A 20,410-nucleotide genomic window follows, 5' to 3' on the forward strand; every position below is an offset into this window, starting at 1 on the left:
TTGGCAAGAAGGCGACCATCATGGAGTCTGGGAGAATCTTGACCTCTCCTTGTTGGCTGTCGTAGAGTTCCACAATTTACTTACGAAAATTGCATTTGGATGGCTCTTAGGAAGAACCAGAGAGCAAAGGATGGTTAGTGACAATATTAGCCAACACTGCATAAAATTGGCTACGAGGCAGGCACTGTTCTAAGTACTTCATGTATATTATCTCATTAAATTCTCACAACAGCAGTATGAGGTAAGTAATAATGTTACTAAGCCCATTTGGGGATGAGGCAACTGAGGCAGAAGGAAGTTAAGTGACTTTTCCAAGGTTACACAGCTAATAATTGTCTATACTCTTAGCCATTAAGAACAAGTCGTATTTACGCTTTTGATTTTATTTGATTTTACGAACAGCTCTATAAGGTATTACTATTTTATTACCGTTATTTTATTAGTGGAGAATCTCAGGCCAAGAGAGAGACAGTCAGAGAGAATAGGGTAGAATGAACTTTACAGACTTTGGGCTTGGAGTGTTCAACAGATACTTTTAGTGCTAATATTCTAGACTCTCTATAATTGGCCAATAACAGAAGACTTGGAGAGCAGGACTCTGTTCCGAGCTTAATTCTAAGTTCCCTGCTTCTTACTGCTACCCTGTTTCCTACTACCTCCCTCCTCTGTGCTGGGCTCTGTGGGTGAGAGGTCAAGAGATGCAGAAGCCTAGTCTCTGAGCTGCAGGTACCCTGGACTACGTTGACTTCTCCCCTACTTGAGTTTCTCAGCCACTGGATCTGGAAATATGGGGTGTAATTTTAGCTCTCTCAGTTGGTAGCCTGGTGACTTTGACCTTGGGTTTCTCTAATCAGTCTGGAGCAGTGTGTTTGCAGGAGACAAGACTGAAAGAAGAAACAAAAATATCGTTTCCATCACTATGTGAGAGAGGGAGAAGGGAAGTCCTTGTACCTCCAAGGTTTACTTTCAGTAAAACAGGTATTTGGATCACACAATGGTGACTCTAGGGTCAAAAGTCTCTTTTGGGGCTGACAGTCTATGAAACCACAAGTTTCTGTAAGGCCTTGAGTGTATTATTAAATCTTCATATGGTGGCAGGAGACCTCAACCCAAAGGAATGACTCTAATGCAAGATTCTTCACCTTGGCACTATTTTGATGTTCTGAGTTGGATTATACCTCGTTGTGGGGGGTGTCGTGTGTCTTGTAGCAGCATCCCTGGCCTCTGTCTGTAGCACTATAACCTACTTGAGTCGAGTTGGTTGTCCCATAACCAAGATATAACCCTTAATGGTGGGAATGTACACATCATGGTAGACCAGGAGGACAGATGCTTTGGGTTGTTGATGATGATGATGATGATGATGATGATGATGATGATGAATAACACTTTTTCATTGGCTACTATGACCCACGCCTTGTTTTACAACACAGTCACACATGTAGTCATGATCTCTTTTCATCTTCACAGCCTCCCTATGCATTTGGTACTGTTAACCCTCTTCTGTAGAAGAGGAAACTGAGGTACAGAGAGATTAAATAACTTGATCAAGGTCATATAAAACTCATTAGTAGTGAGTTGAGACTATCTACTCCAGTGCTTACACCATCTGCTTTCCTGGAGGTAGTCTAGATGGCAAGACTCAATGTGTGGGCCACAGTCTGGTGTCAGCCAATAGACTGTTTGCTTCAATCTGTGTTGAAGTAAATCATCTGCATCACTAAGCACACCATTTAGTTCAACTAGTATTTTTTGGTAGCCAGACTTTCTAAATGAAGGAAGGATCGCATAGATTTATACACTGACACAAGCTCCTTGTCTTGTTGCAGGCAAACATTTTGTGGCAAGCAAGCACAGAAATGAAAATGTCATCTAATATGTGCATAGAACTTTATCATTGGCAAATTGTACTCCCTTCTATATAATCTTACATACTCCTTATTGATGCGCCTTTCCCTACCCTGTGAGGGTCAATGAAGAGGCAACATAGAGTAGATTCACTTTCCAGCTGAGGAGACTAAGGCTCAGGAAACTAAGTGGTTTTTCCTTGCTATTAAGTAAGCTGGGAGTCCAAAATACGAGTCCAAGTTTTCAAATTCATAGTTCACTGTTCCAGGTGCTACGATAGGACTGTATTCTGACCATATCCGTAAATGACTCTCTTCCTCTGTCCAGCTCCATGTCATTGCAAGGACCTAAAAATGGATTACCTTTCCTTCATTGGATACTCTCCTATTATAATATAACATGGTACCAAAAGAAACAACAGCATAGTTCTTTGGTCAATATACTTTCCATTCAAAAAGCACAATGCTCTCCTGAATCTGGTATTATGGAAAGAGCCTGAGTTTTAGACTCAGTCCTCACTCCCTTATTTACAAATTATGTGGTTTCAGGCACCTTTTAAAGCCCCTTTGACCCTTAGTTCCCTCATGTGTCAGATGGACATAATCACATTTACCTGTTGAATTGTTGCGATGGTCAAATTACACGTGGTGCCTACAAGATCAAGTGCATGGTGGGAGTGAAGTCAATGTGACTTTTCTCTCCTTCCTTTTATCTAGCATGTATTTTTTGATCCACTTCCATATCTCTAAAACTGTCTCCTAACAGTAACAAATAACAGTAGAAACTAATCTTTATCACTAATGCACAATCCATCTGGGAGAAAACCATTCCTTCTTAAATCAGGACTAATCAACGGGGCTTCAAGACCCAGCTCCGTCCTACCATGAGCTTGTAGGAACAGATGGAAAATGGTCTGGGCAGATGGAAAAAGTCCATTTTCCAACAGGAATTATTTATTTGTGAAGTTGGAACCACTTGGAATGAATATTTTGAATTAGGAGGATGAAATATTGTAAGATTCACAACAGGGCCATGAAATTAACTAATGCACTGTGACTACCAGCGTCACTGTGAGGCAGGGAGTAGGAATAATAATGGGGCCTTCAAAAAATGGTTCAAACACATAAATTATTTACTTGTGTGTGCGTCAGTGTCAATGACTCCCTTGAAGCTGTTCTGCTGATGGCATTATCCTTCATGCCCTTCCTAAGAAAGGCTGTTCTTATTGCAAGGTCCTTTGTCTCTGTGATCAGGTTATTATAGAATGTGAATATTATAAAATACATAGCTATCATTTTATGAGACCTGTTTGGTGTTAGACACTGTATGTTTTCCATGCATTATATCTAGCCTCTATAATGATCCTGCAAAATAAGTACTTTAAGTCTAAAGTCTACTGTTTTATAGATGAAGAACCTTAAATTCAGTGATATTAAGTGACTTACCCAAGTCATACAATTGTGTATAAGAGGTGTTCCTGTCTCTATTCTTGCATCTTAGAACTTTCCCCCCAAATGGCCCCTGAGCAATTGAAATATTCACCTGACCATACCACAGCCCTCTGTGCTTCGTACGGAGTCTTGGTTGGGCATCAAGGGCCTCCAAGACCTGATTCTGCTTTCTTCAGCTTTGCCTCCTCCACTCTCACCTGGAGCATCATGCTTGCAGTGTATGTAACCATAGTTCCCAGTTCCCAGAACAGAGGGCAGATTCATGTCTCAGGGTTTTGTTCACCGTCTTTTGCCTACTTGGAATGCTCAGTCCTATAACCCAAACACTCCCCACCCATCCGTATTTGGCCAGTTGCTTCTCCTTTGCCAGGACTTGGCTCAGTCATAAATGCTCTAGAAAGCTTACTTGACAACAGCCATGCTGCTATCACTGGACTGAGCCATGTGCCCCTCCGCTGTGCCTCAGTACTCCTGGCTTTTCTCTCACATAGCACTTCTACTCTGTTGTATTCAGTAGCTTTAGTGTCTGCTTTTGCTAACAGACTATGAGTTCTATCTCATTCATCTCCATATGCCTAGTACCCTGCACAGCTCTAAGCACAGTGGGGTGTTGGTTTTTGTTGAACCGATGAATGAGTAAGTGGATAGATGGATAGAATGACAGATGCTTCCTGCTAAAGTATCTATGTGGTATATCTGTGTTTTCATAATGGCCTCAGACCAACAAATAACAAAGTTATCCATATAGGAATAAGTCATTAATGCCTCATCAGGATCCCAGAGAGGGCTGAGGGAAACCATGGTGTTGGCTGAGTGATGTTCTCAGAGTGAGAAGGATTAAGTGGGGGGCAGGGGGGGGGAAATAAATGGGAGTAGACATGCATTTCCTTTTTTTTTTTTTAAATATTTTATTTATTTATTTGAGAGAGAGCATGAGCAGGGGGTGAAGGGCAGACAGAGAGGGACAAGCATGCTCCCTACTGAGCAGGGAGCCTGATGTGGGGCTTGATCCCAGCACCATGCTGGAATCATGACCTGAGCTGAAGGCAGACACTTATCCGACTGAGCCACCCAGGCACATCTAGACATACATTTTCTGACCCATTAAGAGCCAGGGGGAGAAACTACCAACAGATCAATCTAGACAGGGGTCAGTTAGAAAGAAGGTAGTCCAAGTAAGCCAGTGTTATTTGGGCAAGGGAATTTTCTGGGAAGTCTAGAAATATTTTGGGAAATCCATTCAAACTGTTTATTGAGACCTGACCATAGTAGGTGCTCAGCAAATACTTGTTAAATAAAAAAGAGACAACTGTACAGGCCTGAATTCCTCGTTTCCCTCCCAAGACACAAAAAACCCAGGATTATTAGAAGCCCCAGAAGGAAGTAGCACCCAGGCCATTTCTGCCCTCCTAGGCAGCCCAGGGTGGGAGTTATCACAGGATTTGGAGCTGGGAAGGTCTGTGTTAAATCATGTCTCTACTGCTCTTTTGCTGAGCCTCTGAGGTTCAGCTCTTCATTCATAAAGTAAAAATAATTCCCATCTCTAAAGGCCATCATGGGTATTAGGAGAAATTATAGTACCTGGCCCACAGCATGGGTTCAATACTGAGAGCTCCTTTACCCTTCTCTTGGGTTCAAGGAACCTTGGCATGAGGCAGCAGGACACAAATCCCAAGGCGTAGCAGTGTGGGGGAACACAGTTCTTGCACTCTGCCAACCTACTGCGGGCAGCTGGAAAATAAGCCAGGATGGAGGGGGACTGGCAGGACTGGTGAGGAATGGCCCCTAAGAGCTGTGTGAGGGAAGGCAAGTTCTCATCTCTGTCTCTAGCACCTCCTGCACCTTTAGCAAAGCCACAGAATTTCTCAGTCTCAGGATGCTCATCTGCAAAATGCTCACCGTTGTTCTTGCATTTTACTCCACTCCTGGCTCACTCCTGTATTTCCCCCTCCCCCAGGATAGAGGGTTTTCCTGAAAATATGCCCTAGATACTGCATAGGATATTACAGCTGAAATCAATTCCTTCAGGAAGTGGGGGAAATAATGAGCCCCAAATGTGTCTTCCAAAGGCAGAGTGTAGATTGGAACTCAGGCTCTGGAAGCTCCCATTGTGCATAGGTCTTTGTTTGGGGTCTTCCTGAGAAATAGCAGGGGTCCAATTAGACTAGGCCTCCTGGACTGCGTGCAGGTCAGCTAGGGGAAATATTGATTTAATTACAAGTGTAATGATGGTAACAAAAGACCAGAGGAGACTAAGCCAATCTGGGGATAGTGGTACCTTCTCTCTCCTTCTCTGCCATTGTAAAAGGTGGCCAAGACCTGGCAACCTTTCAGAGGCTTCATAACCTGAGGCTTCTGTCATTCATGTTATCCTATACTTGGAAGGAACCATCTTTCCCAACACTGACAGATTTCCATCCATCTCAAGGGCTTCTGAGGACAGAAAGCTACTGCTCTTAGGGAGCAGCCCACTTTATTATTTATCAGTTCTGATCACTAGCATGTCTTTTCTCTGGCTGAATCAAAATCCATCTACCTATCATTTTCCCCATTCCTCACTCCCTCCATGGACCCAATGGGAGATAGACTGCCTTTCCTACCTGCCTTTTTGTTTCTTTGCTCTCTTTGTCACCTGCTGAATACATGGTTGAGTAAGGAGTCAGAAGTGTTGCTAACCAAGGCCAGTGGGTGGGGGTATTCTGAGGTTGAGATGGCTTATTTGGGATGGGCTGTTTATTCAGAGGTACATACATAGGAAAGTAAAAATAGAGAGTGTAGGTCAGCATATGGATTATGGAAACTTTTATACAGTAAAGGACCCTTCCCAAGCTATCTATCTCCCCAGTGGGAGTCAGTGGTGGAAGAAAACAAAGTTTTCTTTCCTTTTTTTTTTTTTTTTTTTTTTTTTTGTTGTTGTTGGTTTTTGTTGTTGCTGTTGTTCTTAACTCTAGAAGGGCGGTTGTTGTTGTCATGATTGATCAAACTTTACATCCACTTTGGCCTCAAGGGAGGGTAGAAAGGAGGTTAAAACAGAGACCAATTTTAGAAGAACAAATTGGAGCTGTCTGGAGAAGGAACTGTCTTAGAGATGTTAAGTAGTGAGGTCCACATCCCTGGAGGTGTTCAAACATAGTGAGTCTGAAGGAAACTGCTTAGAGACAACACAAGTATGTTGAAAAATGGTTTTGCTGATTGGAATCTCCCAGGGATTGACCTATTGATCAGTATTTTGGAATTCCAGTGAAACAGAACCCTGGTAAGGGCCCCCTAATGGAATTGTTGAAGTCTGTATGGGAGAGCAGGATATGTGTTTTGAGCAAAGGCTTGGTGCAAGTCACTGACTGCTCTCCACCAGCTAAGTCTTTGTCAGAGCTCAATCTGCTTGTGAATTTGTCTGGAATCCATTCCTAGTGGCACCATCTGTTTGTGATTGTCCTATCATCTGACCATTTACCCTCTGTCAACTCCCCTCCTCTGGGCACTCCCACTGCCAGTTAGAGTTCTACCCATTGTCCAGTCTGGATAAACTGAGTCTGAGACTGGACAGCAGAGAGGGGAGAAGGAGGGACACCTTCCAGTGTGTTGGCATCCAAGCCCATGATGTGTCTGGGAAGTCCCTATCAGGCCTTCACACAGAACCTGGGGAGAGAGCATGTGGCTGAGCCAGAGCCATATTGTGCTCCAGGCAGTCTGATGGCTCCACAAATAATATTGATGCCTTTTGTTTGGAAACTTTTTTTTGGAGGCTTCCCATTTCCCAAGAAGCCATGTTAAATGCTGGGCCTCCCCCAAGCCACTGCCTTTTGCGTGGTCCTGAAGCTAACTGTGCAGGCAGATGAAGAGCCCTGAATGCTAATGAGAGGAATGGCTGGCATTCCTGAGGCACCCCAGCCCTGGGAAACCCCGCCTTTGTTGCTAAGGAGCCTTGGAACTGTAGCTGAAAGGCTCTAATGAGGAGGGGCAAGGAGAGAAAGAGAAGAAAGGCCAGCATTTGTTTGCAGAACTCCACAGTTCTCTGGCCAGCTCCAAAGCTGTCCAGTTGCTGATCCCAATTAGAATATCAAACCCTGTATTGTTTCTCTTAATGATCTTGGGAAATTCCTCTGAAGAGTCAGGGAGCACTTAGCAAACTCTTTGGATTGCCTGATCTATACAGTTGTTTCTCTGCTTGTGCAAACACACAATGCCAAGAGTCCTGAAAACACCTTTCATTTCAGTCCCCGCAAGGCAGGGATGTAGCCCTGAGAGCTGCAAGAGGGCAGAAGGCCACCGGCCTTCACAAGTTTCATGTAGGGGCTCCATTCTACAGATATTTTCCAGGTGCTCACTTGGGAGTGAATTTGGGCTGTGAGCTGGGGACAAAGCTGGGTAAGACCTCAGGCCTTTTTGGGAATGACCTCCAGACTTGCTGGGGTAACAGACCACTCATGCTACAGAGAATTTTGCAGGTTATTTGCTCTGACCTGCAAGCCACTGTTGGACTTAAAGTTGTGCACTGGGTTCTAATCCTGACTCAGTCATTCCCTAGCTGTTAGCCCTTAGGCGAGTACTTTTACCACCCTGGGCCTCAGTTTCTCATCTGTACAATGGGCTTCGTAGTGAAACTAGCCTAATCGGGTTACTGGGAGGAGTCAGAGCAGGTGAGAGAATGAAGAATGAGAATGTGGAGGGCATGGTCCCTGCCCTCGAGGACTACATGATCCTTGAGCCACCTGTTGGCTTGGAAGGGGTCTGTACTTGGAAAAGGGATTTGATGATTTGGGTTACTGAATGGAGTAAATGGAGATACTGTATAAGAGTAAAATAGGAGGCCAGTGTCCCCTCTGGAGCATGTCTATGTGACAGGTATAGTGCTGGGCAATTTGTACCATTATCTCCTTCAATATGAATGACTCCGGGAGATAGGGAGTGAACTGCCCAGGGTCATACATCTGGGAAGGACGCTGCCCAGCTGGTGAGATTCAGCCTCTGTCATGTCTTCAGTGATCCATCTTTAGAGGCTGAGGCTTTCAGACAGTTGGGGCAGACACAGTTGACCCTGAGTCACTCCAGGGCATTCTGGAGTTTGAACAGTCCACCGCACACAGACACCAGTATAGAAAGGTTCTGCTAGAGAAAACTGGTCAAGACCGCAGACACCAGACTTCTCTACCCAAGTGTTAGAAGCTCACAGTGACAGTCACTGAGAGTATACAAAATAACACTAATATCTGAGGGGGGGAAGAGAGAAAGAGAGAAAGGTAATAGATTTTCCATAAAAACAAATCATGGAGAAGTCCTAGGATAGAGGTCAAACCAGTATTCTAGAGCATAATGACCTCATAGCATTTTCCTGTTTATGTCCAATGGTTTGTTTGCCTCAAGGCCTCATTTAACATCTGCTGTCACACTGTCACCTTGATATCTTCGCTTTTCTCTATGATATGACTTAAGTTGAATTTTGTTTCTTTTAATGTTTACTCAGAGAAAATTGAACGAGTATTTACTTTTGCAAGGTGGAAGTCTTGCAAATGCACACACACACACATACATACACAAACCCCTTGGGGGTAAAGTAGTGGACAATTCCAGACAGGAGATGATTCAAGAACAATTGTTCTTTGGTCCTAGAAGACAGATATATCTCAAAATTTGTTTTTGCTATAAGGGTAGCCTTATGTCCCTGTGTCATTTCACGCAGACCATTGTTCAAGCATCCTGATGCTCAGCAGCTAAGAGAAGGGGGCATAAGAAAGGTCCATCTCTACCATGTGTAAGAACCGTCCAAATGGCATGACTCTTGGTGTTTATAACACTCCTGTGAAACAGTGTTTATGTTACTGAAGCTCAGAGAGATTGAACACTTGCCAAGGCTATTACCTACTAAGTGCCAGAGCTGGATTTGGGTGGGTTTTAAAGCCTTTTCTTTTTCTGCTTTCTGTTTAAGAACGGGTAGTGGTGGTGGGATGACTGTGGATCCACATATGGCCATGGCTACCCCACTTCCAGAAGCATTTAGCCAGCCAGCCCTAAGTACAGGGTGTGTATGACTTGTGGTCACATAGCTCTGGGACACCTTTCATGCTGCATTCTGGGTCAGTGGAGTCACCTCCAGCTGTGTGAGTTGGTAGGTGCTGAGGCTATCCATCAGGAGCTAATCTAGATATTGCACACAAAGAATTGGGTAAGGTAGGGTTACACCCTCCAGGACCACACAAATGAGTCTGATAACCCTGGCTTCATGTTTAGAACCTCTCATCATCCAATCCTCTTTCCAGTCCACTTCCCCACAGAGATGTAGGGTGGACAGGGTATTCTTAGGTATGTGACCAGTGTTCTTCAGAAGGCTCTAACCCTCTGGCCAGTTATCAACAGGCACAGCCCTTTGCTTTTCTACCCTTTACTTCTTTGAGTCTCTTTCCTCAACAGTATTGAGTACTGTTGAGTACAGTATTTACTCAATATGGTAAAACCCACCACAGTGAGTCATCAGAATTGGATGAAGCAAAATATGTCCAGTTCCCAGCACAAGTTAGTTGCCCAACGTATACTGATTTGTCTGATCTAATATTCTAATTTCCCTCATTTGACATTTTGGTAGCTTGAAAAAGCCATGTTTATTTGCTTACTTCTCTGACCTCAAAAGCAGCTAGCAGGGCCAAGGGTTCTAGAATGTTAGAGAGATGGTCAGTGGGCCTCAAGAGGCATTTTTTTCTGGGTTACTCCAGGATTGTGAAAACTAAAGCAGGTCACACTTGAAGCCTTTAGAGATCATTGATGTTAGTGAATCAAAATTATTTTGTTCTTAGGGCTTTGTTTATGAGATTTTATGAGACACCCCTCTACATAAAATAGATAAAAAGAGATGCTCAGAGATCTTTTTACTTTTCCCCTTGACCTAACTCCTTTGTTCTGTCTGAAAACCAGAATCCAGGTCACTCAACATTAATGATGGTTCTGGGAACACATTTGTCTCTGAAGTCCTGGGTCAGTATTCCTTCAGTGAGCTCATGCTACCTGTGTGGTGTGATGTGCGTGTTCTGTGGGAGGTGCAAAGTTGGATAGGAGAACTGTGGGAACTTGTGGAAAGTTTTGCTTGATTTTTCTGCCAGAGAGAGCAAAGAAGATGTTGCCTATTTCCAGAATCCTTTGTCCCAGGTGTCACTTATTTAAAAACTTCTGATACTTTGGGAAGAAGATAATCCCTGGGGATAGTGTAACATCATCTTGCTTTGTACTAGAGAAAATATCTCACTTGTTCAGAAAACTTGCTTGGAATTCTGCTCTTACCCTTACCTTAGTATTAATATATTGCCAATAATTTTATCTTTTATAATGCGAAAATCCTACCTAGAATAGTGACTAGAGGAAAGGCTAGTTTACTTATCTAAAAATGATGTATCTAGGGATCCCTGGGTGGCGCAGCGGTTTGGCGCCTGCCTTTGGCCCAGGGCGCGATCCTGGAGACCCGGGATCGAATCCCACATCGGGCTCCCGGTGCATGGAGCCTGCTTCTCCTTTGGCCTGTGTCTCTGCCTCTCTCTCTCTCTCTCTGATGACTATCATAAATAAATAAAAATTGAAAAAAAATAAAAAGAAATAAAAATGATGTATCTAGGTCTCCTATGTGACAGGCATTTTTGGGAGTTGATAAGAATATCTAGCTTTTTTTTTTTTTTTTTTTTTTTACTATTTGGAATTCCAGGGTTTGCAAAAAATAAAGTTTTATCAGCAATATAGGGGGAAAATCATGTAATGACAATAAGGAGCTTTATGAGAATAGAAGAGGACTTTAAGAAATTGAGTTCTTGCCACCTCAGGAGGGGAAACCTGGTTTTCCAGGGTCAGTCTGAGCTGCTTATGGGGGAGCATCATAGCCAGAAAAGAAGTCCAAGTCCAAAGCATCTCCAGTGCTGTATCGGCCTCAACTCTGACAGTGCCTCTACCACTACACTCAGGACAGGGAGGAACACATGTCTGGGTAAAAAGGAAGATAAAGGAAACATCTGTTCTCACAATATGGGCTTGTTATCATAGCTCCTTTAAGTACTGAAGTGCTGGTTCCAAGAGCATATTTTCTCCCACACGGAATCTCCGCAAGGCTTGGTCGATTTTCTGAGGGCTCAGGGACAGGTTGTAAATGAGATTGTAGTTGTGAATGAGACGTCTGGCCCGTTCTTTCTCCAGGACCCCTGCAATTTGGTCAGGTGGGTGGGAAGTTTTGAAAACAGGATGGAGAAAGCAAAAAAGAGAAAAGAAATCTATATTAGCTTGAATGACTTCTGAGTAAAAAACAAAATGCTAATTTTTTGACACTTTCAGCTTCTTAAAGCGATTTAAGCTTGTTCTTTGTGGCCATAAAACTTTACCGGCCAATTTTTAAAACAGGTAGGGTGTCTGCTAAACTCAATTTCTTACTTTTCTGGTTTATTTTTATCTTACTGAAGTAGCCAAACATGTTCCAAACATGCAGGATTCAAACAGCTCATTTTTATGCATCTCTGAAAATGTATTTACTGTGACTCCCTCCTGCTTGCTTAAGTGTAGAGCATGACATCAGCAAAGAGGAACAACTCATTCATAAGCCCCTAATTGTGAGCTGGTATATGTCAGATACTATATACTTAGGAATATAGAGGATTTAGGGAAGGAACATTTTACCTCAGGAAGATCCCCAACCAGTTGGGACAGTAAGATATGCAGAAAATTAGCTAGAGTACAGCAATAGTAACTGAGACTTATGTAAGTAACATTTACTACGTTTCAGGCATTCCCACGAACATTTTACCAATAGTAATTCACTGAATGCTCACAACCACCCATTTTACAGAGGGATAAACTGAGGCACAGAAATGGTAAGCCACTTGCCCAAGATTGCTTGAATCCATGCATTTAACCATGACACTACATCATAGAGTAAGGGGGAAGAGATTGTTGCAAGGAAGGCTCAGATTGTTTCCTAAAGATGTTCCTTGAATTGTGGAGATCTACAACCCCAGGTGTCCAGAAAAGCTTTTCAATATCTTTTGTAGGGATTAAAGATACATCCCTTGCATGTTGTTCTTCTACTTTCCTGTACTCATGGAGGCTATGATAATGATTGTGAAATTCTTTTTCAAAGAGGTCAGATGCAGTCCTCTAGTCATTTTGTAAACACCACAACCAGTCCATTTGAGGTTGGGTCTACTAGACACTTGTTATCTCTGTTTAAGCTGCCAAGTATTTATATTTCAATGAGCAAGTACTGTTGAGTATGATGCTCCCCTCTGGACCTCTCTGTGATGGGTGTTCTTAACAGTGGGCTACAAACATTTTGGGTCCTGATGTGATTTATTATATTAAGTTCTATTTAGTTCTATCCCATCCCACCCCATTCCATCCCCATTTGTTTCTTTTCTGTTCTATGTAGGCTTGTTTATTGTCTCTCTCTTCTATTAGAGTGTTGATCCTTTCTTCTGCAGAAATATCTTTCTTTGGGTTGGCCAATTGCATCTTTGCAGTTCTCTACATCGGGTGGATTCTCTTGATCTGGTCTAGGTTGGATCTCTCAAGACATTGCCTCATAGTCTGCCTCTGGAAATAGAAGTCATAGGCTTTGGATTAAGTGTCTGACTGGGGTAAGTACTTTAACTTTATGAGACTCAGTTTCCTCAACTTTAAAATAGGGATAATTAAACTGTATCAAAATCATTAAAATAATGAAAGCTTAGCACAGTGCCCAGAACTATTAAGCACTCATTAAAGCAAGCATTATTATAGGATGAGAATAGGTATAGCACCAGTATTATTCCAAATAAATAAGAATATGTCTTAATAAGAATATTTTTTAATATATAAAATTTAGTTTGTATTTTAATTAAAAATTAAAAGTAGTAGTAGAAAATATATGCAGGAATCACCACTGGTGGGCATAAGGGACATTTTCTACTATCTTCTAAGCTATGCCACTGTTAGAGGATTCCTTGTGTCAAACAAAAGTCCATTGACTGAAATTTGTATCTATCTAATTTACTGTCATTAGGGGCTGCCCAGGACAGCTGCATAAAATAACCTTTACAATCCATCTTAGTGTTGGGAGGCTATTCTTGTCCCATCACAACCAAAATGAAAGGAATAAGAAGAGCCTCTTTAACATCCACTTCACTCTACAGTTTGCAAAGAACTCTCAAATCTCATGTGATCCTTTCTCAAAGCAGGGAGGTATGTTTTATTATTATCAGTCTTAGTTTATGATGAGGAAATAGGCTCAGAGAATATAAACAACTGACTTTCAGGGCTTAGCAATTAGTAAAGTCTGGACTCGAATCTAAGTCTTCTGGTAAAACCAAACAAATAAACAACTGACAAAACAAGAAGCAAAACCTCATGTTCTTTCTAGTATGTCATGGGAGTTTAGTGTAGTGGGAAGTCCAGTACAACTCGGTTTGAATTATGGCTCTACTTCCCACTGGCCCGTCTTTTACCACTTTGAGCTTGGCTTTTTCCTCCGTAAATAAGGACACTAATCCCTTCAGCATGTGGTTGATGTGAGGAGTTAGTGATTCACTGTGTGCAAAGTCCAGACCCATGCAAAGAATGTCCTTGAGGGCTGTCATTGCATTCTGCCTCCTTGAACTGGAAAACATTTTCTATCTAGCCTTCAGTTCATTGGGAAGATTCCAAATCTACCATTCACCCAAACATTTATCCCAACCGCCCTTCTTTCTTTAGAAAACACAACCAGTTATTCACAGTCATTTCTTATTCTTTCTCCTCAAGGATATTTTCTTGACAACCCCTGTTAGAACATAAGCACAGAGTAGGTTCCCAGAAACACTAATTTGATGATGGATGGTCTGTCTTCACCCTGAATGAAGAACACCCTGGCCTACATATTTCCTTGCACATAATAAAGAACACTGATTCATCAATAGGCAAAGTAGGTATCATCTGCTCAGTGTCTCAAATGAGGCTGTGGTGGTCAGCTAAATACTGTGGGTAATAAACCAACTAAATGACCTCAGTTAATCCTCTTCCCTCATTAAAGATAGTTATAGATGTTCCCAGATCAGGCTGACACATTCCCTGGCTGATGAGGAACTAATGAATTTCATAGAAACAGAGAAAACAGGCATAAATAGTGAAGAGGCCATGAGAGAGGCATTTCAAATCTGCCGGAATCTGTCTCCAAAGTCAACAAAACTCTGTTTTTCCTCAGAACAGTTCAAAAGTATGAGAAAGGTCCTGGTCTTTGGGGAGTCTCTTAGCAACTAAGTTTATGATCCATCATCCATCACTGCAACTCAGCATTTGTTTCTTTAGAAATGTCTTCCTTCTTCACCTGATGTTTTTTGTTTTTGTTTGTAACCCCATCACCACTCTTAGGTAAGAATACCTAGACTTATACATATACAACATCATTAATGTCAGATGTAGAGTTCAGTGATTCATCAGTTGCATATAACACCCAATGCCCATCACATCACATGCCCTCCTTAATGCCCAACACCCATTTACCCTGTCCTCATTATTACTATTTCAGTAACTTTTGGATCACTTTTTCTCCAGTATCTTCCCTAAATTATCTGTCTCCACTTTTATTGTGTTCTCCTCTGATCAAACCTTCGGTGAACACTGGGTAGAGGATTAAGCCTCATCCTAGCACTCAGGATTTGCAGTAGGATCTCACCTTCACTATCTAATCCAACATGAACCTTCTAAGCTTTGCAGAAGATGGTTTCAACTCAGAACGCACTCCCCAACTATCCAAAGTAAACCCCAACCTCTCCCGAAGCCTCACTTAAACTCTCTCTTCCATGGAGCCCTCTCTGAACACTTAGGTCACATTAGATAAGCTGCTGTTCATTTTTCTTCTCTTTCTTTTGGACTCTTTAACTCTTCTTTATGTATTCAATTATTATACTTTATGTTGTCCTTGAAAATGTTTGGTTTTTGGCATTACTATCTGTCTTGGTGTCTTACCTAAAGGTCCTTTAGTCCAAAGATCATGTCTCATTCTTTCTGGGTTTCCCTCTGGTCCAGCCTCTGACACAGTGCTGGGTTTATAACACATGTTTAATAAGTTATTTTCTAATTCAGCTATATGAATTTTTCATTTAAAATTTTCACCTCCCCCTCTCTTTGGTATGATTATTGGAATTCCTTGGGTATTGTGTAGTAGTACCCAAGGGTATTCCTTGGGTATTGTGAGTTCTTTATATTGTCTACACTTAAGTGCTTTGGAAATTTAAAACAAAAAAACAAAAACACACAGAGAATGAAAACACAGGCATTGCTACTGTTACATGATTACTTCTAGAGTGTGCTATATATCCACTATTTTTTTTTTTGTTGTTGAGATATAATTGACATATACCATTATATAAGTTTAAGGTGTATACTGTGATGATTTGATACATGTATATATTGGGAAATGTTTAACACAATAAGGTTAGTTAACATATTCTTTATCACACATAGTTACCATTTTGTTGTGGTTATAGTTTTGGTGGTGAGAGCATTTAAAACTCTACTGTCCTAGCAACTTTCAAGTATACAATACAGTATTGTTAACTGAAGTCATCATGCTGTACGTTAAATTCTTGGAACTCATGCATCTTCTAACTGAAAATTTTGCTCTTTGACCAATGTCTCCCATTTTTTCCCAGCAATTACCATTCTACTTTCCATTTCCATGGGTTCCATGCTTTTAGGCTTCACGTATAATACACTAACTCACTATAACTACAGAATGTCATTAAATACCACCATTTCAGTCCATGTGCATTTGTATCTGCTCCCTCTTCCCCAGGTTTCTGACCTTGTCCTGGACTTTGTTTTCACTTGGACATTGCAAGTCCTTTCTCCTTTCCTTACTTTCAGTTTCTCCTTCAATCTGTAGACAGCCATCTATGATCTTTCTGAAATACAACTTCATCATACCGCCACCCTGCCTAGAAACTCTCAGTGCTACTCACTCTTTTTGAACTAAATCCAAATTCCTCGGTCTGGCATCTAAGATCTGGAATCTTATATTTCTACCTTTATCATTTCACATTCTTCTTAATAACCCTTATATTCTTTCCAGTCCAAACTTCTTGCCCTGAACTTCACACATAACACTTTACTTGGCTAATGTGTACCTTTGCCAGAAAGGTCTATTTTATTCCTTTGCATGTAAAGCACACTTTATCCTTAATGGTTAATTTCACACTGATATCACCGTTCCTGATCTCACTAGGAAGGAATACTCCTTTCTCTGAATGCCCACATAGCACACTGTAATGGTACTTATTACCTTCCATCTTGGATTTATTTATGTATTTACATTCATTCCTTTCTTTGTTCCTTCAAAAAAAATTTGAACAGAATTGTGCAAGGTGCAAGGGCAAAAAACAGAATAGAGTCTACTGGTGAGATTGTTTAAGTCCCCAAATAAAAAATATTTATATCAACTATGATAATGGTTGTTAAAGAACTCCAAGAGGCCAGATAAAAGTTAGCCTAGATCTGTCTGGGGAAATCTTGGGTGTCTCAGGGGAGTAGAGCCTGAGTTCTAACACAAAATATGTTTAGGCATGAGATAGCCAGGTGGACTAGATGGAGAGTTGGCCCAGGGGGGTGGGTGGGGTAGGAAGAGGAGAGGCAGACAGCTTAGATGGAGGGCATAGGTTGAGTAAAGGAGCAGCCACTGGAGAAAGCATGGCATGTTTGAGGAGGGCAAGTTATTCATTATGACAGGATAGGATACACTGAGAGAATACAGTTGAAGGAGAAAGGACTTGTAAGGTGGACAGAACCAGCTTTTGCCTTGCTAAGGAGTTTGGAATTCAGCCTGTCAGGGGGTGCACTGAAGATTTCAGCTGGGAGTTGCAAGATTGGACTGTGTGTTAGACTCCAGGAGTTGAATGGAGGAGGATCAGACACGAAGGACTGTGAGTAATCTGGTGGGGGATTCATGTCTCAGTCTGATTTATCTTTGTATTTTCCAGTTGCGTTCCCAGTATCAGTGCACATGGATTATATACAAATTGTCTTTGATAAGAAATGAAAGAAGAGGTGTCTACTTCCAGACTCGAACAAAAATAGAAAGCATATCAGCTCTCAGCGGCTCACTTCACCTGTATTACTCAGATCACACAGGTAGAGGGCATTCTCCAGCTTCCTGAACCTGTTGATCCACATCTCCTGTTCTTCAGACTCTTTCTTCATCATCATTGGTCTCACAAAAGGCTGTGAGACTGGCCTGACCTTCAGGGCTTGTAGGGGATCATCTGGGGCTGAAATCTCAGCAGGACGGTGTTCTGATGGCAGCTTCTCTTCTGGAGTTTTCTACCAAAACAACACAAGCATTGCACTGGCAATACATTCACCACAAAGAACTCTTCCAGTCTCTTGGCCAAAGATGAGGCCACACAGCTAGCAAGGTTTATTGCAAGGTCTGGCTTTGTAAAGCTAGAGGATGTGTTTCAAATCCTCTGTGCCATAGGACCATATCTGCCAATTCTTGCTGGATATAAACTATGTTGAGTTGGTTTTTTTTTTGGTTGTTGTTGTTAAGAGAAGGGTGGAATCATGCCTTTATTCAGTTTACATTTCTGACTTACACAAAACAAAGGTTTTTGTAACTGAGAATTTTTATGATATTCTACTCTGTTTTATACTAGTGGGATACACAAGAGATAGGCTTCAGGCAATGCTTATAATTTCTTTGTGGGAAACCTCTGCATCATGAGTGTGAGATTCTTGACAGAAAGTGATTGAAACAATACTGATATTATCTTAGGCTCCTGGGCCCATTCTACTAAACCATAAAGCACCTCTGTGGTCTGTCCATTCTACACATTTAACAGAGGAAGCTGCGACCCAGGGAGTGGAAGTGACTTACTAAGCTCATACAGTCAATGGTAGACACAAAACTAGAAGGTAAGTGTAGAGCTTATGTCTAGTCCCTTTTGGTATTCTAACTCCATGTCCAGTACAGAATAGAGGTGGTTTTAGAACAAGTGGACAAATGAGTCCTTACTGTGCCATGTAAGACATTCTATCACCTACCATTAAGAGAGAGAGTGGGCATCAGCTGTTTGATCTGCCCAGCCCCACTTTTCCAGACATTGCCCATCCTCCCTATCTACATGACTGTGGAGAAAACCACCATGTATCTAAGGACATGATGCAGGACTGGCCACCTAATGCAAAATGGGCCAATAAACACACTGTCCAGTGGTTTTGGAACTATTTGTGAGAAATAGAGACAGACAAAGAAAGAAAAATAGAGGCCATTCTGTGTGAGATGTAGGAACTCTAGCAGGTTTTCCACTCTGTGTATTGAAAATGAGAAAAAGATGGTCTTCCAAGAAAGATAGACACATACACAGGAAGATACATAGATAGAGGATGTGAAGCTGACAGCAGAGAGAAAAGACACAGGAAGTCATGATGTTGTTCAAGTCCCTGACTTTAGTGTGTTGTTATGGTTCTGACCTTAGTGTAATATGCTTGTCTATCCTTCCATTATATTAAATTGGTAGAGTTGGCTCTGTTCACCACAATGCAAATAATCTTAACTAATTTGCCTTAGAATTATGCCTCTAACTTCTGTATCTCTGTGGTTCCTCCAATTTTCAAATACCTGAATTTCTCCAGTTTTGTACCTTTTTCTCAAACTTCTCACATGAGTTGTGAAAAATCCCATAGCTCTAAAGAATGGAAATTGCAATAAGACACCAAGTTTTGAGTTTGTTAACAAACACGGATTGAGCTGCTTCTGGGGATTGTAAAGAACTGTTTTGTTTCAAAGAATAGAATGCGATATGAAATTGCAACCATATGGGTGACCAGCAACCGGTAAATTGCAAGAGATTAATATAAAAGAATTCCACATTGATAAAATCAATCTTGAGAAACAGATAAAGTTTTCATAAAGTAAATAAATAGGATTATTATACTTTTTAGAGATTTGGACCCCTTTAGAAATCTGATGAATACTTTAGATAATCTACCCAGCTAAATGCACACTTGCATAGAGTTTGGTGGATGACTTTAGAGAATTTAAAAGAGGTCCTTGGATCTGAGAAGCTGATTTTAAATAACTTTGTATTCCTTCAGATAGTTTAACATTCTCTTTGATCACTAAAGGCAGGGAAAGGGAGGATTTGTATAGACCTGAATTAGGCTCAACTAAGTAAGTAGGTGACACACCCTATATTGTTTTAGTCCCGCTGTAGATGTAACAGGGTAAAGTCCAAATTCCTTACCTGGCACATAAGATCATTCAAGTTTTTGTTCTTTTTCTTCTTTCAAATTCTATGTATGCACCCTTTTTCTCTCATTTTTTCCAGCCTCATAAAATGAAGCTGTATAATGCCTTTATGCTTTATACATGCTATTCCCTCTGTTGTGAGAGCCCTTCTTATCACTCATGCCTTGATTGGTTGGGCTTCTACTCATCCTTCAAGACCCAATTCATATTTCACTTCTTGTGGGCAGCCTTCCCCAAAGCCCCAGGGTGGGTGACGGGTGATTCTTTGCAGCCCTTTTATCCATCGCAGCACTTATTAGAGGATATTGTAACTGTTACAGCATCTCTCTTCTCTACCAGGGGTCTAGAGACTGGGCCTATGAGGTGGTCATTTGTAAACCTTCAAGGTCTGGTTAGTGACCGGCACAGGTTGGTTTTGAAGACATGTTTACTGAATGAATATGGGAATGAATAAATGATTTTCTCTGGGAAAAGAGGAAATGTGTCTTACCAAACTTCTGCTTCAATTTCTCTCTCTAAAGTGGGGCAATGAATGCTGCTTATAGAGAAATGTGAGAAGAATCAATTATTGTAGAGATGCAGTAAAATCCTCAAACAAGAGGCAAAATAAAAGAGCAAAGTATATTTTTTATAATCTTGTTCACAACAGACTTAACACTCAAGGAGAAAAGCATTTGCTGTTGTTTCTTGCATGGCAAGAGGCTTGCCAAAATGGATACTATTTTCTAAAATATTTCGAAGTGTGAAGTGCATGAAGAGGCCTCCCGTCATTTTAAGATGAATTTTGTTCTAATCCGGGCATTTAAAAAACAACAACAACAGAAAAACTCAGGCTGTTTTTCAATTCTATCTGCATCTTCTTTTGGCTAAGTGCTGGGAATATTAAAACGGA

General features: G+C 41.4%; 1 protein-coding gene and 1 long non-coding RNA gene across 12 annotated transcripts in view; one reads left to right on the forward strand and one right to left on the reverse strand.

Annotated features, from left to right (window-relative positions):
* The first annotated feature begins 625 nt into the window (after positions 1-625).
* LOC140630402 (uncharacterized) lies at positions 626-20,039 on the forward strand. Of its 2 annotated transcripts, none has more exons than XR_012028174.1 (3): positions 626-726; positions 12,740-12,895; positions 17,249-20,039. It is a non-coding gene; the product is annotated as an uncharacterized lncRNA (long non-coding RNA). The 2 variants fall into 2 exon arrangements; XR_012028175.1 differs by having other exon boundaries at positions 628-726; positions 12,816-12,895.
* The window catches only part of C3H1orf87 (chromosome 3 C1orf87 homolog), a 78,391-nt gene continuing 68,953 nt past the window's right edge, over positions 10,973-20,410 (reverse strand). For 5 of the 10 annotated variants that reach the window (XM_072820475.1, XM_072820472.1, XM_072820473.1 and 2 more), the window contains exons 11-12: positions 17,378-17,588; positions 10,973-11,470 (exon numbers count right to left, since the gene is read on the reverse strand). In XM_072820475.1, the coding sequence (XP_072676576.1) occupies positions 11,310-11,470; positions 17,378-17,588 (372 nt within the window). In that variant the 3' untranslated portion in view covers positions 10,973-11,309. Of the gene's footprint in view, positions 11,471-11,502; positions 12,852-15,239; positions 15,314-17,377; positions 17,589-20,410 lie in introns of those variants that run through there. The other 5 variants (XM_072820481.1, XM_072820482.1, XM_072820476.1 and 2 more) reach the window with 4 other exon arrangements.

The sequence above is a fragment of the Canis lupus genome, chromosome 3 (assembly GCF_048164855.1).
Source record: "Canis lupus baileyi chromosome 3, mCanLup2.hap1, whole genome shotgun sequence".
Taxonomy (NCBI): Eukaryota; Metazoa; Chordata; class Mammalia; order Carnivora; family Canidae; genus Canis; species Canis lupus.